Here is a 17542-nt window from a genome sequence, read left to right on the forward strand (position 1 = left end):
CTCTGAGGTTTTTTCAAAACCACTCATAGACGTCTTATCAGAATTAATTCAAAGTTGTGACCAGAATATATGGAAAATCCGGAACATCCGTAAAAGTGGTCGATTCATGAAACTGATCCTAAAGCTCCACTTTTTTTTTCAAATTAACTCATTGACGTCTTATCAATATGAATTCGGAGTTGTGTTCGGAAAATGGCCCTCCAGGATCCAAATCATCATTAAAAGAGGTAAATTCATGATCATGATCCTAGAGCTATTCTGATTTTTCGAAATCACTCATAGATGTCTCATTATAATAAAATGGGAGCTGTGACCAGAAAATGGACCTAGGAAGATCCGGAACAGCCATAAAAGTGTTCAGTTTTTGAAACTCAGGGATCCGCTTTTTTCAAAACCACTCATTAGCGTCTTATCAGAATGAATTTGAAGTTATGGCCAGGAAATTGACCCTGGAAACCATTGGTACAATTGTCACAAAGCCGTATTTAGGACGACAGCAATATTTGCATCCAAATCATCACTTTTAGGTACATGGTAGCTTCGGGAAAGCTTTTTATGTTAGTGAAATTAAGATGGTCCATAAAATTGGTGAAGTTGTTTTTTTCAGAGTTTACCCGGAAATTCCATCCTGACTTTTCTTGGAAGACACATTTATCAGGAAATTCATGTTGCCTTGTCCCGTAAGTCAATTGTATTCGGGACACTTCCGGCCTCTGGATGTGTCTTCTGAATATTTATCCAACATCTCCATGTAGGTTATTCCGACTTCATCTAAAGTCCAACTAGATTGTGTCTTACAATTTTTCAAATTTCCTCCGGAACTTGCTTTCGACTTTTCCCGGTAGTTTCGTTCATCGGATAGGTTGTACTTATTTCCACTTAACTTAACTTAAATCTTTGGTTAATAGTTAGGTAGCTTCTGATTCTGCACATTGTAGTTTCATTTTTAAACCTGAGCTCTTGACATTTGTACTTAGGGGATGAGTACTTAAGAGGGATTGACACTGATGCCAGACTGCCACATTCTAGTCGAAATACGTATCTGTCATGGATAACAAAATTAATTAGGTGGAATTAAAAAGAAAATTTCCTTTTTTTGCTGTTTCATTGGAGTCAGTATTTCAACTGGATTTTTGATTTGCTGAAAAAGTCGGAAAAAATTCAAATAACCGTTACTCGCAAGGAGTCAATTAAATCGATTTTTTAATTTTCTATCATTAAAATGAGTTAACAGAACTAAGTCTGTACAAGTTCAGAATAAATTTTCACATTTTTGAACTTTCCACAGATTTTTAAACTACCGAACAGTTCCTCAATTCAAAAACCCAGTAAAACCTTATTGACTGGATTAGTGAGTTAGCTCAGTCGGTTAAGACGCAGCTATAAAGCACAAGACCATGCTACAGGCGGATGGGTTGGATGCCCAGTCCAGTCCAGTTCTCGATATCTCTGGGCATAGAGTTTGATTGTACTTGCCGCAGAATAATACTTTAAAAATAATGGTACAGAATTAGGAACAGTGCGTCACAATATCAGCTTCAATCGACCAAATCGACACGAGGAAGAGACTGCTGGCTTTCTTTTTCTGTTAAAGTCGAACAGCTTCGCGGCATTCTAGAACCTTAGTCGGCGTTCACAAATAGATGTTCAATTGCTTGTCTCTCTTTTTTTCGTCGCTCCATTGGCCTTTCTTTCAAGCTTCGGTGAAACGGACGAGCGAAAGAGCGTTTGTTTTTCATGAAACACATCAACAGAGGTTTCATGATGTATGTGACGGAAAATGAAAATATATATTTAATATTTATTTATATACACGTACTATGTTTAATTTATCTTCCGCCCACATATTTATCTAAAAAAAAAAATAATAACGAAAACGGTACATAACGCATTTTAAACAAATTGAAAGAGAGTGTTCGTCAAAGGGATTGAATGCCATAATGAGGTTTCGTTTAACTAGAAAATCGACGTTACTTACATTGAAAGCGATGAGCAAAGCAACGACGAGAAGATCCACAGCCCGCCTTTCCTTCTAAGCGTGCTTATTTTTTATTTCAGTTTCTTGCTGATAGGCTAGCTAGGCGTTATAGAAATGAAGCGTTGAACACGTTGTTTAACAGAAACAAAACACGAGTTCATTTTAGAGCTTCAAAAATGTAGAGCCCCGTTTAGGAATCTACGATAAAAGGTTGAACGGCAAAAGGTCGAAGGACAAAAGGTAGAATGAACAAAAGGCCATGCACATTTATTTCAAATTAAAGTTAGACCCTAGGGCCAAAAACTGAACCACTAGTGCCGCTGGCTCACTTAGTGAGAGAATTCTGAACATTATCACTCACCATCTGGAAAGTGTGGACAAGTGTGCGAGGCAATCGACAACAACGGACCGTAGTGCTCAAGCGAGCAGATGGATTCACGGACAAGCCTGAAGAAGTAGCGGAGGAATTAGCGAAATGCTATAGTGGAAGATCAGCAACCTCTAGCTACTCTTCATCTTTCCAAATGGTTAAGACAGCAGCCGAACGAGAATCCATGGATCAAACACCGACACCGACCGATGATGTCTACAACATCGATATCACCCTTAACGAACTCCTGTGGGCCCTCGACAAAGGGCGAGGTGCTTCAACAGGTCCCGACTTAATTGGGTATCCGTTACTCCAACGTTTGCCACTGTCCGTGAAAATGACGCTTCTTGAGCTTCTTAACAGAATCTGGGACGAGGGTGTGTTTCCCATTAGCTGGCGGAATGCTGTCGTCGTACCCATTCCAAAACCGCACTGCAACGACTCCGGACCTGATGCCTTCCCTCCAATATCGCTCACCAGTGCATGGCGAAGCTGTTCGAGCGGATTCTCAGTCGTCGATTGACCACCGAACTAGAATTGAGTGGACGTCTTGACAAACGTCAGCACGCCTTTCGTACAGGCCGCGGCACTGATACCTATTTTGCCGAGTTGGAAAGATCGCTGCCAACACACGACGAACACTGCCTGATAGCCTCCTTGGACCTGTCGAAGGCATACGATACTACCTGGCGACACGGAGTTCTGCGCACACTTAAATCATGGCGATTACGTGGTCGGATGATGAATATGCTGCAAAGCTTTCTTTCGGAAAGGACGTTCCAGGTGTCTGTAGGAGGGCATATGTCTCGCAAACACCAGTTTGAAAATGGAGTACCACAGGGTTCTGTCCTATCAGTGACTCTATTTCTCGTTGCGATGCAGCCTATCTTTCGGGTGATACCGAGAGGAGTCGACACTCTTCTGTACGCGGACGACATTCTCCTCGTCGTACGAGGGGCAAAAAGTGAAGGACTACATCGCAAACTACAAGCCGCCGTCAAAGCTGTCGACAAGTGGACGAAAAGCGTTGGATTCAGCATATCAGCAACAAAGTCCTACATTTTTTATTGCAGTCCGAATGCACGTCGAGAACCTGGACGTAACATCGTGATAGACCGAGTATCCATCCCGAAGACAAACCGTTTGAGAGTCCTGGGTGTAACCCTCGACCGAACTCTGAGCTTCAAACCTCACTGTCAAATGGTGAAGGAAGCGTGCGAACCTCGGTTACGAATCCTTCAGATGATCGGTGCCAAACTTCCACGTGGCGATCGAAAATCGCTACTGCAGGTGGGATCGGCCCTAGTGACCGCGAAACTGATGTACGGTATTGGAATAGTTAGCCGAGGAGGACCAGTAACACTGCAGAATCTCGCTCCAGCCTACCATAAAATGGTACGGTTTGCTTCCGGAGCCTTCGTCACTAGCCCGATACAATCGATCATGGCTGAAGCCGTTCGAACTGCTAGCAGCACAATCCATCGCACGAATTGCAACTCGGATACTAGCAACGAATCAGAACAACAACAGTCTCCCTCTCATTCGACGAGCATCGGATCGCCTCAATGAGCTGACAAACTCAGCGCTCCCCGCTTTCGGTCAACTCAAGGCAGACCGATCGTCCGTGGCACACGATCCTGTGGGACGTTAAAAAATGTGTACGAGCCGGCGATCCTCCAGAGAAAGTCCGCCCCGTAGTGCAACAACTACTGTCGACCCGCTTCCACCGATCAACCGTCGTCTACACCGATTGATCCAAACACGAAAACACAGTAGGTGCCGCATTCCATAACAATGGTTTAGCGGGAAAGTACAGCCTCTCAAAGGAATGTAGCGTTTTTTCTGCGGAGGCGTACGCCATTAAGGTAGCTGTTTCCATTCCGAATATTTCGAACGAATTAGCCATTCTTACGGACTCTGCAAGTTGTCTCCAGGCCTTAGAAGCTGGAACATCTAAGCACCCGTGGTGCTACCCGATGATGCGCTGAGAATGGTGATGCAAAACATTCGCCAACGATGGAACGACCAATGGTTCGCGACCAGAGACTCCAAACTAAGAGAAGTCAAAGACGACACGCACAAGTGGACGGAACGGGGAAGCACTTTCGACCAGCGTGTGCTAACACGACTAAGAATTGGTCACACGCGGCTAACCCATACGTACTAGTTGAAGAAGGAAGCCCCGCCCAGTTGTTGTGGAATGGTTTTAGACGTGCGACACGTGATTTTGCAGTGCAAAAAACTATGAAAGGCAACAACAAGAGAACGACATTGACATTACAAGCTTGCGAGATGCGTTAGGAAACTCTGAGGAGCAAACCACCAATTTGCTGAATTCTCTACGGCAAACTGGACTGTACCGAAAAATTTGAAGGATGCAGAGAAAAGAAGAAGGAACAGCCGGAACCCGGTGTAGTGGCAATGAAGGTTAAGGAGATAACGGAGCAAGCAAGGAAGGAAAAATGTGAAGAAGTTGGTTATGAAGGTTATGCAGTTAAGAGAGCAAGGAAGGAAGGAAGAATGTGAAGAAGATGGAGTAGCCGAAACCCGGTGTAGAGGCAAGAAGGTGAAACAGTTCCCTGATCTCAAGGAAGGAAAGAAGAATATGATGAAGGCAAACATGTAACTGGATGAAGATCAAGTAAAGAAAGTGAAGGTCATCAAGAATACAAAGCGGATAGCGGATGGAAGAAAAATAAGAAGAAGAAGATCAAAAGAAAAATTATGATGAAGTAAAGGCGGAACGCAAGATTAAGTGGAAAAATACGAAGAAGATCAAGAAGATAAAGTGGAAAATAACAAAATGAAGAAGACGACACCGATGGAAATCTGGAGAAATCGTGAAGACGTGGAAGAGGAAATCAAAGCAATGGAATTAAAGAAGGATGAAGAAAGAATATGATGAAGAAGTAAAGAAAATAATTTGAAGTATGGTGAGAAGAAAGAAGAAGATAGATCAAAAGTGAATGAAGAAGAATACCATTAAGCAACAAATGATCAGAAGTGAAGAAGATATAAGAAGATGACGCAGCCAATTCAGCAAGATGAAGGAGACTCGTCAACAAAATAACAAGAAACGGACGAAGGCTACGAACCAAAACGAAGATGATGCAGAAATAAGATGAAGAAAAGGTAGAAGAAGTAAAAGTGAAATTTACTGAGAAGAAGAAGTAAAAGAGATGCAATGTTATGATCAACGATGAACCAGAAGGAGACGAAACAAAGCTATGTGCAATGAACCATAAACACTAACACTCACACCCACACATCATTACACTAAACTGAAACAGACATGAATGCATCTATGGATGTAAAATGTCTTAAATAAATACAAAAAGAAAATTATTATTATTATTATTATTATTATTATTATTATTATTATTATTATTATTATTATTATTCACATCTCAAGTTTATTGTTTATCGCATCTCAACTAAGTCTAGATAGAGCTGGAATTAGGGCGTAACAGCTTTTGTAAACAATGACTTCTGGCGATGATTTCTAGGAATTCAAGGCACGCTCACGTAAACCAACAAAACCATCGGGTAGGGTAAGTCTTCCCCTAACCGATGAAGATGATGGTTTGCATGGGCGAGCCTTGACTTTTTAGAAATTATCTAGAGAAGTCATTGTTTGCAAAAGCTGTTACGCCCTAATTCCAGCTCTAGCTAGAAGTGTTCTAGATGCACTTCTACAATTATTTATAGAGAGCTTTCGATGCCTATACCATTTTTGCATTAGTATAATTGTGTGTCAAGTAAAATCATACTCTATATGCCCAGGAAAGTCGACAAATTTTCCAATCCGAAAAATTCCAGATCGAGAGTCGAACCCAGGGACCTCTAGCATGGCCTTGCTTTGTAGCTGCGCCTTTACCGACTGAGCTAAGGAAGGTCCCAAATAATTTTCTTAGAAATCGCTTAGTATTTGTTGGCTCTTAAACTTCGTTAAAAAAGGTCTCCTATGCTGAAGAAAACTGTGTCAAAAAGACATGTGTATGACGTTCAGAATTGATGTCAAATTAGACCAAAACAATTGTAAATTTTTGCGTTTTCTTCACAACCTTTTCCATGAATGTTAAACCCACTGAAATCATGAAACAATTTCAAAAACTGCGAAAAACCTGTTTTGTCACACTGTCCAAAATTTTGAAAAAGACCTAAATCTAAGATCATTAAAGTAGCTTAAAGGATTGTTTTTTTTTTAAGGAGTTAACTTCTTAAGAAGACATGACATAAATAATTGAAGAATATTTTTCAATTTTAAAATATTCTTTATTGATTTGGAAATAAAAAAAAACATTTGTTTACAAAACATTTTTGATACAGTCCTTATGTTTGACACTTAGTTTGATAAAAGAGGATTTCATCTGACGTTCAAAATGTCAGACAGAACTGAGAATGCTTTAGCAGCTGAGTTTTTACCAAAAGAGAAATTCGATGATGTGAATCGATCAGTGCAGATGGGATCTTTTGAAAATTTTATCTAGAATTGAGTTCATAATCTTTGGATGAACACACAACCGGAGACAACCAAACTGTTTCCTACTAATAGTATGGAACTGCTGTTTGGAATCCTTTCTATCAAAATAGAAATGAGTGAATAGGGTCAGTTCAACGCATTTCAACGGTTATCCTGGAATGATCATCATAGATCCCCTCCTTTTTTGAGTAACGAGGTTCTTTTGATCCATCTTGATCCTTTCAATTCACTTTTAACTCGCCAATTGAGACACAGTCTCAATCCCGAACTTTGTGATAAACAAATATAAGGCATTAAAATACGAAAAAAAAAAAATGCTAGATTTTATAAAATGTCAACATTTCAGTAATTGCTTTTTATAAACAAATCCTAAATCCTTAAATCCTCAAAGCCACCACTATTGCATCTTCGCAAATTGAAACACAAATCATACTTAATTCAGCAATTGAATCAACATCCGTGATAGAAGCAAAATAAAAAAAAAAAAATCCCGCTCATACTTACATAGTTCTGCACGAGATCCGGATGGTTCCGCTGGATGCCATCGTCCAGAATCGACACCACGACGCCTTTGCCCGTGTAGCCCTTCTGCCACGCTGGACCAATGTTCATGTCCAAACCATCCTTGGCGCCACCATTCTGGATGCAAAGAGGGGGAGAGAGAGAGAGAGAAGCAAAAATAGAACATTGAGTAAACAGTAAAAAAAAATCATCATATCACAGAGCCTATCAAGTCACATCGAGCGACGTAGAACGCAAATTAAAACAGCCCATTAGCAATGCGATATGGAATGCGATTAGAATTTGTTAGTGCGTGCCGGATTAGATTTGCTTATTTTATTTTTTTGCTAGCCTGCAAAGCTCTTTGTTTTCGTTGGATGGCTCGGTTAGTGTAAAACTCATGGAATCGATGTGGGAAAATTTGAGCACACAATTTCACATTATTATAGTTTAAAATTGAAAACGACCTCGTTCATGGGCCGGGCGGACTTGTTTCAAGGACTCTGCACAATGTGTTTTGTCTGTGTCTGCTTTTGTTCGAATGGAGTGGCATGCTAATTTCGACACTCAAACCAGAACTGAATGAATTTTGAAAACCATACACTGCTCCTCGTGTTCGTGCTACAACTGCTGCTCTACACTTTCTCATTTGCACGATCCTACATCCTCGGAAGTGGCAGCAGCATGGCAAGAGCAGTCCCACACAAACACATGAAAGCTTTAGATAAAAATATAATTTTCCTATGAATTTAGATTATCGTAAAAAACACTCTAATGCGATGTTCATGATGCTTTCACTCTAAGGTTTTTCTTTGGCCTGGCTTTCAGCTGCAAACGAAGGTTGAACGAAGCTGTGTTTATATTTCAGTGGCCTGAAATGAGCTGTACGATTGTGGCCTAAAGGGAAGCGCTTTTCTGGTTCAGGGTGGCCTCAAAACCACGCTAATGTTTTGGAAGAAGATGGGAAAATTGCCATTATGATAACATTTTAAGAAGAAGATGGGAAAACAAGAGAGTGAAAACGACATCCCTCAAGGGTTAGACAACATTGCATCGGTGTACATTCCGAAAAATTCTGAAATCATATTTAAAAGTTCAGATTGACCTTGACATATGAGCTGCTAGTCCACAAAGCTTAACAGCCAATAAGATACCCTATAACACCGCAAACTGCAACACTCTACCATTAGGACCAGCTGACAGAATTCAACATTCAAACTCTTCCTCGTCCTTCCTGACATCACTTCTCTCCTGCTGCTGCCAGAACGGTGAACAATGAAAAACACTGCTCAACTCATATGGGAAATCCTCTAACAAAGCCCCGACACTCCTCACAAACTTGGTAGGGGAGCACTTTTCCGACATCACCGGCCGGAAACGAGGCGGAGACGCTAGCGCTCCTCCCACCATGAAGCATGATTCCGAATTAAATGGAAATGAAGAGCTGAATTGTTTCTGTATAAAATAAAAATAAACTTTAGAAAATTACGAGCAGTTTGTTTCGAGATTTCGCTGCTTGCTTGCTGATGGAGCTCTCATGTGACTCGAAGACATGCACTCAAAAAGCGTACAGTGCTCTATTTAAGGGGGGAACGAGGGTGTGATGAGCCGCTTTTGTGTGGCTTCTTTTCGCAAATGTAGAAGAGCTTTCATGGGAAGCCTCGGGCGAAGAAGTCAAACGTCGTCGTCATCGCCGTCTAGGGACAACGGCGACGGGCTTTTGTGTATGAGTGATGGAAATACATTTTCCTCCTCCAACAGAAAAATGAGCAAGAAGAAGTTCGGGAAATGCTGGTGCAAAAGTTGACGGACCGGAGCTTTATTATATTGGTGGTAGGGAGTGAATCCGAATATGTTGCTGAAAGAGACATAACCTTACCCAAGAGAGAGAGAGAGAGAAAGGGTAACATGAATGCGATGATTGTGGCTTTTCCGACAAGGTTGATTCTTCAACTTGGAAGTGAGATTTGTGGGTCAAGCTAGGTAGCTTAGCAATTGAAATTGAGGGAATGTCCTTGTGGTGATTTATACAAAACGTTTCAGAAGTTCTGTGAAATGGCCATTGCATGAGTAGATTCTAAACGCGATTACATGAGCTAAAATCCTGAATTTATCCTCCAATGGTGAGATTTGACCCTTCTCACTTATTTCATTTCAAACAAAATTGCTAGAGTCCGCATTTAGGGAAGTAAGGTTAGATAATTTTTTAATGATACGTGGGTTTGGGTTTGAATGTTCATTAGACTGATGCAAAATTTGACTTTTTCGCTCCACAGTGCTTAAATGGTTTCAAATCGGGTCCTGATTAGCCTCCCAAAGTTACAACTCATTTGGTTAGAAACAGACTTCGCACAAGCCATTTGAGGTTTACATGTAAATTACTATGGGAAATCTCAACTTTTTGTTCATTGCCTTCTAGTCTTTTTCCATATTGAGCTGCGAAGCAGTTCGATAGCCATTCTTATAGAAAATTTTCTTAGCTACAACTTTGCTTAAGATCGTTTCTATGTAAAACGAGACAGGAAAAAGTTATTATTTATTTAAGAGATTGGTAAACTTACGACATGATCAAGCAGCTGCTCTGTAGGCAACACTGTATTTCGCAGTGTGACATAGTAGCCATGATTTGTGTGTCCTATTCAACGCCCCAGGAACACCAATGTTGCCTGCTGAGCAGTTGTTTGAGCATGATCATAAGACATCAGCGCATTGAACCATTGGTAACTTTCGATCCTTGCATTTAATCAAAAAGCGGTTTTCAGCAAAGTTCTAGCTGGGAGAATTTCCTACAAGTGCAGTTGAAAGCTTTTGAAGCAGACCGATATGGTGAATTATTAGATAGACATAAACAAAAATCTTGGTTTTCCCATAGTAATTCCCATACAAACTTCAAAAGGTTTGTGCCATCTCAGTTTCTCACCAAATGTGTTCAAATTTTGAGATGTTTGTCAGGATCCGATTTGGAATCGTTTAAGTATTGTGGAGCGAAAATTTCAAAGTTTGCATCACTCTTATGTTCATGCAATACGATTTGACAAATGGTAGATTTTGGACAGGAAGCAATCGAAACATACCCGGTGCAAATGATCAAGTATTTTAATGTTGATGTGATTTTAATTTACGTCAGATTCAGACTAATTTCCCGGTGCAATCCGGAGCTTTTGTGGTCATATTGTTATAATTGAACTTTCAGGCGCAGTGTGGCAAATACCTGAAAAAAAACCTGGAAAACCTGTGATTATCATGGAAGAGCTGCAAAATCCTGGGATCATCCGGGAATTGTGACATGAATTTGAAAATTGATGTAAAGTACGTTCATTGGAGTTGTTGAATCTGTTCATATGATTTTAGTTTGTTGACTGAGTTTATCTGTATGGTGCCAAGTTTTGAAAGTCTACAAACTTGTATTCTTCAAAATTATTCGGCTGATAACCTTGAAAATTCTGCAGATTGTTTATTGCACGTTAGAAAAGTTTATGAAATCTCATGAACATTTCCCTTGACGAACTTCGTGTTATATGACGAACTTTTCCAACGCTGTTACAAGATTGAAATTTGTCTAGTCCCAGAATAATGTTTTTGTGATTTTCGGATTATGGCTCAGCAGTTTTGGTTTCCAATTTTCTCGGCTGGACATTTCGATCCTGGAGCGAGAGCGTCGAAGCGATTAAATCGAAGTTCGTTTGGTACTTAATCTGTTTGTCTGATATAATAAAGAGCTTTGCATGTATTGATGAAAATGTCTTGGATTGTTAACTGTGCCGTATAATTATATCGGTTAAAGATATTAAGAGAAAGCCATATAGTATTTCATTAAGCGACTCCAATGAGTTTTTTAAATAAATTTTTCTAAACCAAAATGTATATTTTGGTGTATAAATTTAAATTTCATTCTACTGGCGTTCAAAAGCTTACACACATAGAAAAAATTATGTAAATTTAGGTACTCTGAGAGTGACATATATGAGCGTCAATTTTGACATAAATTTGAGTCATAACAGACGTGAAATATAGCTTCATCAAACGTACTTTTCGTCGAGCAACGAACATTTCAGTCTCAGAGCACTTAATCCCAAGTAACATTTTAAGTTTTATGAAATACTACAAAGCAACTATAAAACAGCATTCATAAAACTCTGGTCAAGGCTATTTTGTCATTAATGCATCCACCAAAACCTCATTAAGACTAGAATATGTCTAGTTGGCCTACCCTGGAGAAGGTTCTGAAGGGTGTATTCTAGAAGCTCTAAAAAGATTGATTTACTGCAAAAGGTTGAATGACGAACGCATTTAGAACCATTTGAAAGCTACAACAAAAGCTATTTAACAACAATAAAAATCCTTTCCAAGCAATTTCCCCTAGCTACTTGCTAAATCCGATAGGAAAGCATCAATCAAGATAGAAAAGGATTTATGAATCCGATCTTATCGAAATAATTTAAATAGAAACTGATGGTATAAAAATCTTGTTGAATACCAAAATTAATTGCAATAGTTCTCATAAAGTGGCCTAGTTTTAAGTGCCTCATTGAATTTTATGTAAAATGTACGTGAAAACATCGAAAAAAGTAAGTCCACCCTCGTGAAACGTCGATTTGACTAATTATTTTACATTGACAAAAATAAATCATTCTTCAGATCGAGCTAGACCGAATTTTTTTTTTGTGATTTTCGCATTTAAATGTTTGCTCATTGCTAAATTTACCAAAATATGGTTATATCCAAGGAACTATAGATTGAAAATTTAAGATTGTAAAAAACAAGCAAACTGATTGTAACAAGGCGGTGGCATAAAAGTTGATGTTCATGGGTCATTTGCGAAAAAGTTGTTTTGCTTTCAATAAAAATCCTTAACAAATTCATAAGGTTTTAAAATGGCTTTTATGAAGAAAACTTGCAGGCTGAATGGAATTTATCTATAGCCATTTTGCTTGATCCTAACCCGTTCAAATTTATGGCAGCATTTATGGAGGCGAAGTAGCCTGCAAAAAGTTAAACGTCAAAGTTTGTTTATCTTTCGATAGTTGCGCTGTGAGATACAGGATTCTTCCAGGCGGCTTTCTGCCGATGGATTGGGAGCAGTTAAGGCCCACGCACATTAGATCCGGATCGGACGCGTTGCGGCAAAGTGACAGCAAAATCTATTGTCTAACTGTCAAATTTACGTCAACGCAACGCAAACGGATCTAATGTGGGTGGCCCTTTACTCAGATAGTTTGCGATACTGTTTTACAACATTTCGCATTTCGAACAGCTGGAAGCGCAATCGTTCCCGAAAAAGATCCCTTTCTTCCGGATGGTTACAGAAGTGCACCATCCAACGATGCAGGGAAGTACGTTTGAATGAAATTTTCGAAGAGTTGATTCTTTCGCCGAATAAAATCGCTGCTAGGGGTCGGAAACCAGCTAATCTCCACTAAATAACAGTTTCAGTGGTTTGCTGTCGGTTGTCATCTATTCGCAAGATCTGGAGAAGGCTGGTATGTTTTTGATCTTTCCACGCTCACTTTACTCTTCTCCGCCAGATGGTCAGTCGTTGATGGTGTGCTGGTTTTTCTAAAGAAGTAAATTTTGCTGAAATTGTCTTGAATTTTTCATCCTACTTCGTCTATCCTTCGAGATTTCTTTGTCATAAATTTGGCTTTTATTAACTATGAAAAACCATCTTTAAGCTAAGCTCAATTTGTAAACAGAATAATTGGGGAGTTTATGATGCACTTTGAAAAGCCTAAAAAGAAACAATAAATACTTTTTGCTCTTATGCAAAACCTAATTGTTTTATGTTTGCTTTTATAACGGTAGAACACGTTTATAAAGAATTTCCAATGACGTTTATGCTTGAATTACAGAGCAGTTTTACGGAGGGAATGAGAATTTGTTTTAAATTTATTTTAAAAACAAGGCAGTTTTTGACTTTCTTGACAGACTATAAAAGGTTTTTAAAACAGCAAATAGCTGAATTACTAAGCAGGAATGTTTTACACTTTAAAATGCTGTATTTATACTAAATGGATTGTTCATTGTCGTTATAAAACCATCATAAATCAGAGTGGATGCCAAATGGTTACTGAATTGTTGCTTGGGAATATTACATGTCATGTTTGTTTGAGTCTCAGTTTTTACATCAAAGATGGATTCCATCACGTGTAAAATTAGTTATTTCTAAGTGTGTACTATATCATCATTCAAACAAACCATTATAGGGCTCAAATAATTGTTGCCATTACCTTAGAAGTGATTTTTTGACTAAACCAAGGGGTGGTCACTCTACACATTTATTTTGCGCCAACATTTTTCTCAGTGTACCTCAGTGTGCCACAGCTGTACCAGCAGTGCCAAGAAGTCATTTAATAGACTTGTTTGGCAACCCGGTGTTTTAACAGCTCTTGTTTTTGTTTTGTTTTTTTAATGTTTTCAAAACCGGCACGGACTCCAGTTGGGACTACACACTGGATGCATCCGCCTCCAAGGATGCCTGCAACGGACGAGCTCCGTTGCTACATGATCCTTCCATCTTCGGTGGAAGTCCGACGCCGCACAACGAACGTCAATCATTAGTCAACCAGGCTTTCTAGGAGCCGGCGGAGGTAACGGATTTGCACCGAATTTTTCACCGCCCGAGTATCATCCGTCGAAAAACTGGAAACAAACACCGGCCGGAGAACACGTCGGACTGCTGAAGGACGCACCGCTGACCCGAAACTGACCAGCCAACTTAATTCAACCGGCACAGCAACAGGGCGCAGTGATCATGGTCTACGGACTCAATAACAACACAGCCAACACCGATAAGCTGTTCAATCTGTTGTCAAGATAATGTTCCTGAAGACCAAAGAGGGTACCGCCAAGGTCCAGATGGGAGACGCCATCGCAGTCGAACCAGTCGAACGCAGCATCCAGCACTTGAACAACATTGAATGAATGGAAATGATGGTAGAGAAATTCAAATTGCATTTTCCAAGCAGAACTACTTGTCAGAGTCCACCAACCCGTACACCGTGCCGGACAATTCGATTAGCTCCAAGAACAATCGCTTCCCAGGCCAGCAAAAATCGCATTCTCCACTTCTTCAATACCGTCGCAAGTGCGAATGTTCCCGCTGAAATAGGAAAGTTCCTCCTCCGGATTGGTCGAGTTCCCGAGCGTAACCCTAGTGGTGAACGCCATCATGAAGTGCAACCACAGCGCAATCGATCACAAATGCACAAAATCCCCGTTCATTATGAAGCTGTGCTTTTCCTCCTCCAAGAAGATGAAAGGTGCGTGGAGCAACGAGAACATCCAGAACACGTTAGCTTTGTTTAGTTAATGTTATGATTCGTAATTATAATTTCAAAAAGGCAGGAGAGTAAAAATAATATGTTGAACTATTTGAGATTTTGCCAAGACGGTCCTCCAACATTATATGTTGGACGATGGAATGGTTGGTGTAGCAGCCACCGCCATGGATGTATTCGAGCAGTTCGAATGGTCGGATGGTATAGTTATTGTTTGGTTGTTGGCTTTCCGATTAAAACTCAAGCACCGCTTGTCGCGACCGCCCAGAGATTTCCAGTGTCGGCCACGGCTACACGAATTAGCGATGCAGCTCCCACGACTGCGGCTACTTCCAATGCTGCTGCTGCTGTTTCTTCTGCTGGTCCGTCTCCTCTAAAATTCGTAAAAAAGACGGGCCAGCAGCAGCATTGTAAGCAGCCGTGTAGCCATGGCCGGAAACCTCGGTCAGGTCAAGATACCGCTGTCAGCTGTTCGTCGTCTGAGAGGAAACGTGGATGCGATGGGTGGAGATTCACGGTTGATTTGAAAATAATTTGATTATATTGTGGCAACATAAATAACAAATTTTGACACATGCACACTGCGCAGGCACAGAACAAGTTCAGTGTTGCCAGTAACTTTAAAGATCATAAAAATTATAGCCATGGGTGCCAAATAGCGCCAATAACTGCACCCGGGTGTGCCCAAGTTTGATTTTGGCACACTGTGTAGAGTGACCAACCCCTTGGACTAAATTAAGTGTTACTGATTTCGGATTCTAACGATTTAAAAATTAATTTCCAGTATTTAGGCGCAACTGTATATTTAAAAAAAAATGTATTTTGGTATGTTTGCTTAAAATACTTTTTGCACAAGGATTCTAGCGTCTGATTCGGATTCAGGGAATCCAAATTCATAAAGCACATCTACTATAAATGCACTGGTCTGAAAAAAGAGAATAGCCAGCAAATAATATAATGGTAAATAGGGCTCTTCCATATTGGACTCAAAACGCCAATAAAAAGGTGTTACACGACAACAACAAAACGTTCAATGTGACCTATTGTAGATTGTTAGTCAAGTCGATACTGGTAAACGGCTGGACAATGCGTACCATCCATACTTCGTGTATCTGCAGGTATAAAATAGACCCCAACACCTATGTGGGCGTGGTTACTTAGCCTCTTGTCCAGTTACTCCTATCCCTACCTCCCCGCGGTGCCGGCTGGGGTACGAGTAACCATCGGCAAGATCGGGTAACCAACCCCGGTGGGACCTTGGTCGTATGCTGACAGGGAAGGGGGGGGGGGACTCCTCTCTCCGGAGAGTGCAGTCTTCGAGCGTCTGTTCACCATGGAGGTGCGGCTCAAAACGGCGTCTGTTCTCCATGTTAGGAGCGGCTGATCAACGTCCTGGTGTCAGGCTCTAAACTGGCAACGAAAACGGACTAACGATTGGAAACTCGGAACATGGAACTGCAAGCCTCTCAATTTCTTGGGAAGTACTCGCATTCTTTCCGATTTATTGAGGGTCCGCGAGTTCGACATTGTAGCGCTGTAGGAGGTTTGCTGGAAGGGTTCGTCGTTACATACGTATAGGGATGGTTATACCACCTACCAGAGCTGCAACAATACACATGAGATGGGTACAGCTTTTTTCGTGATGGGTGAAATGCAGAAGTGCGTGATTGGGTGGTGGCCAATCGATAGCAGAATGTGCAAGTTGAAGATCAAAGTCCGCATCTTCACTGTCAGCATAATCAACGTGCACAGCCCTCAATTAGCAAGTGACGATGACGATAAAGACGTTTTTACGCACGGGAATACTACAGCTGCCCAAGCCATGACGTCAAAATCGTTATCGGAGATCTTAACGCTCAGGTCGGCCAGAAGGAAAAATTCAGACCGGTTATAGGAAAGTTCAGCGCTCACCGGCTAACGAACGCCAACGGCCTCAGGCTCATCGATTTCACCGCTTCTAAGAACATGGCCATACGGAGTACCTACTTCCGGCATAGCCTCCCATATCGGTACACCTTAAGATCAGCGCAGCAGACAAAATCGCAAATCGACCACATTTTGATCGACGGAAGGCACTTCTCGGACATTACCGACGTCAGGACCTATCGCGGTGCAAACATCGATTCGGACCACTACCTTCTAATGGTTAAGGTGTGCCAAAAACATTCCGTTGCCAACAACATTCGGTACCGACACCCGCCACGGTACAATCTGGAGCGACTGAAGCTGTCCGAAGTTACAACTGATTACGCGCAATGCCTCGACGCAGCGTTGCCGGATGAAGGAGAGCTCATCGAAGCTCCTCTTGAGAACTGCTGGAACAACCTGAAAGCAGCCATTAAGGGCGCTGCTGGAGCTGCCATTGGGTTTGTGAAGCGGTATCGACGGAACGATTGGTTTGACGAGGAGTGTCAGACGGTTTTGGCGAGGATGCTGCACCAAGGAACCCGTCAACATGTGGATCGATACAAACAGAAGTGAATACAGCAAACCCATCTTTTCCGGATTAAGAAGTGCCACTTGGAAGAGCTGGAGTGCGAAGAAATGCAGCAGTTGTATCTTTCTCACGAAACGCGTAAGTTCTACGAGAAACTCAACGCATCCCGCCAAGGCTTTGTGTCGCGAACCTGTGGTGATTGAAAGGTGGAAGCAACACTACGATGAACATCTCAATGGCGCAGAGGCAGAGAACCCAGGCAGCAGGAGGAATGGCTTCGTTGGTACAGTGGATGAGGGATGTCCTCAACTCCCACGATACGTGAAACTAAGGATGCTATTCGACAGCTTAAGAACAACAAAGCAGCTGGTAAAGATGGTATCGTAGCGGAACTTATTAAAATGGGCCCGGATAAGTTGGCACCTATGCCTAATGAAGTTATTTTTAAAACGCACCTTGAAGCAGATGGACTAGCAACAGTAACAGCAACAGCAGC

General features: G+C 41.2%; 1 protein-coding gene across 7 annotated transcripts in view; it reads right to left on the bottom strand.

Annotated features, from left to right (window-relative positions):
* Window positions 1-17542, bottom strand: part of LOC135703040 (furin-like protease 2) — a 1186720-nt gene that overhangs the window by 204813 nt on the left and 964365 nt on the right. For all 7 annotated transcript variants that reach the window (XM_065224146.1, XM_065224145.1, XM_065224144.1 and 4 more), the window contains one exon: window positions 7336-7470. In XM_065224146.1, the coding sequence (XP_065080218.1) occupies window positions 7336-7470 (135 nt within the window). The remainder of the gene's footprint in view (window positions 1-7335; window positions 7471-17542) is intronic.

Source organism: Ochlerotatus camptorhynchus, unplaced genomic scaffold (genome assembly GCF_037179485.1).
Source record: "Ochlerotatus camptorhynchus isolate MF236.1 unplaced genomic scaffold, CSIRO-AGI_Acam_v1.1 ptg000207l, whole genome shotgun sequence".
In the NCBI taxonomy this organism is placed as follows: domain Eukaryota; kingdom Metazoa; phylum Arthropoda; class Insecta; order Diptera; family Culicidae; genus Ochlerotatus; species Ochlerotatus camptorhynchus.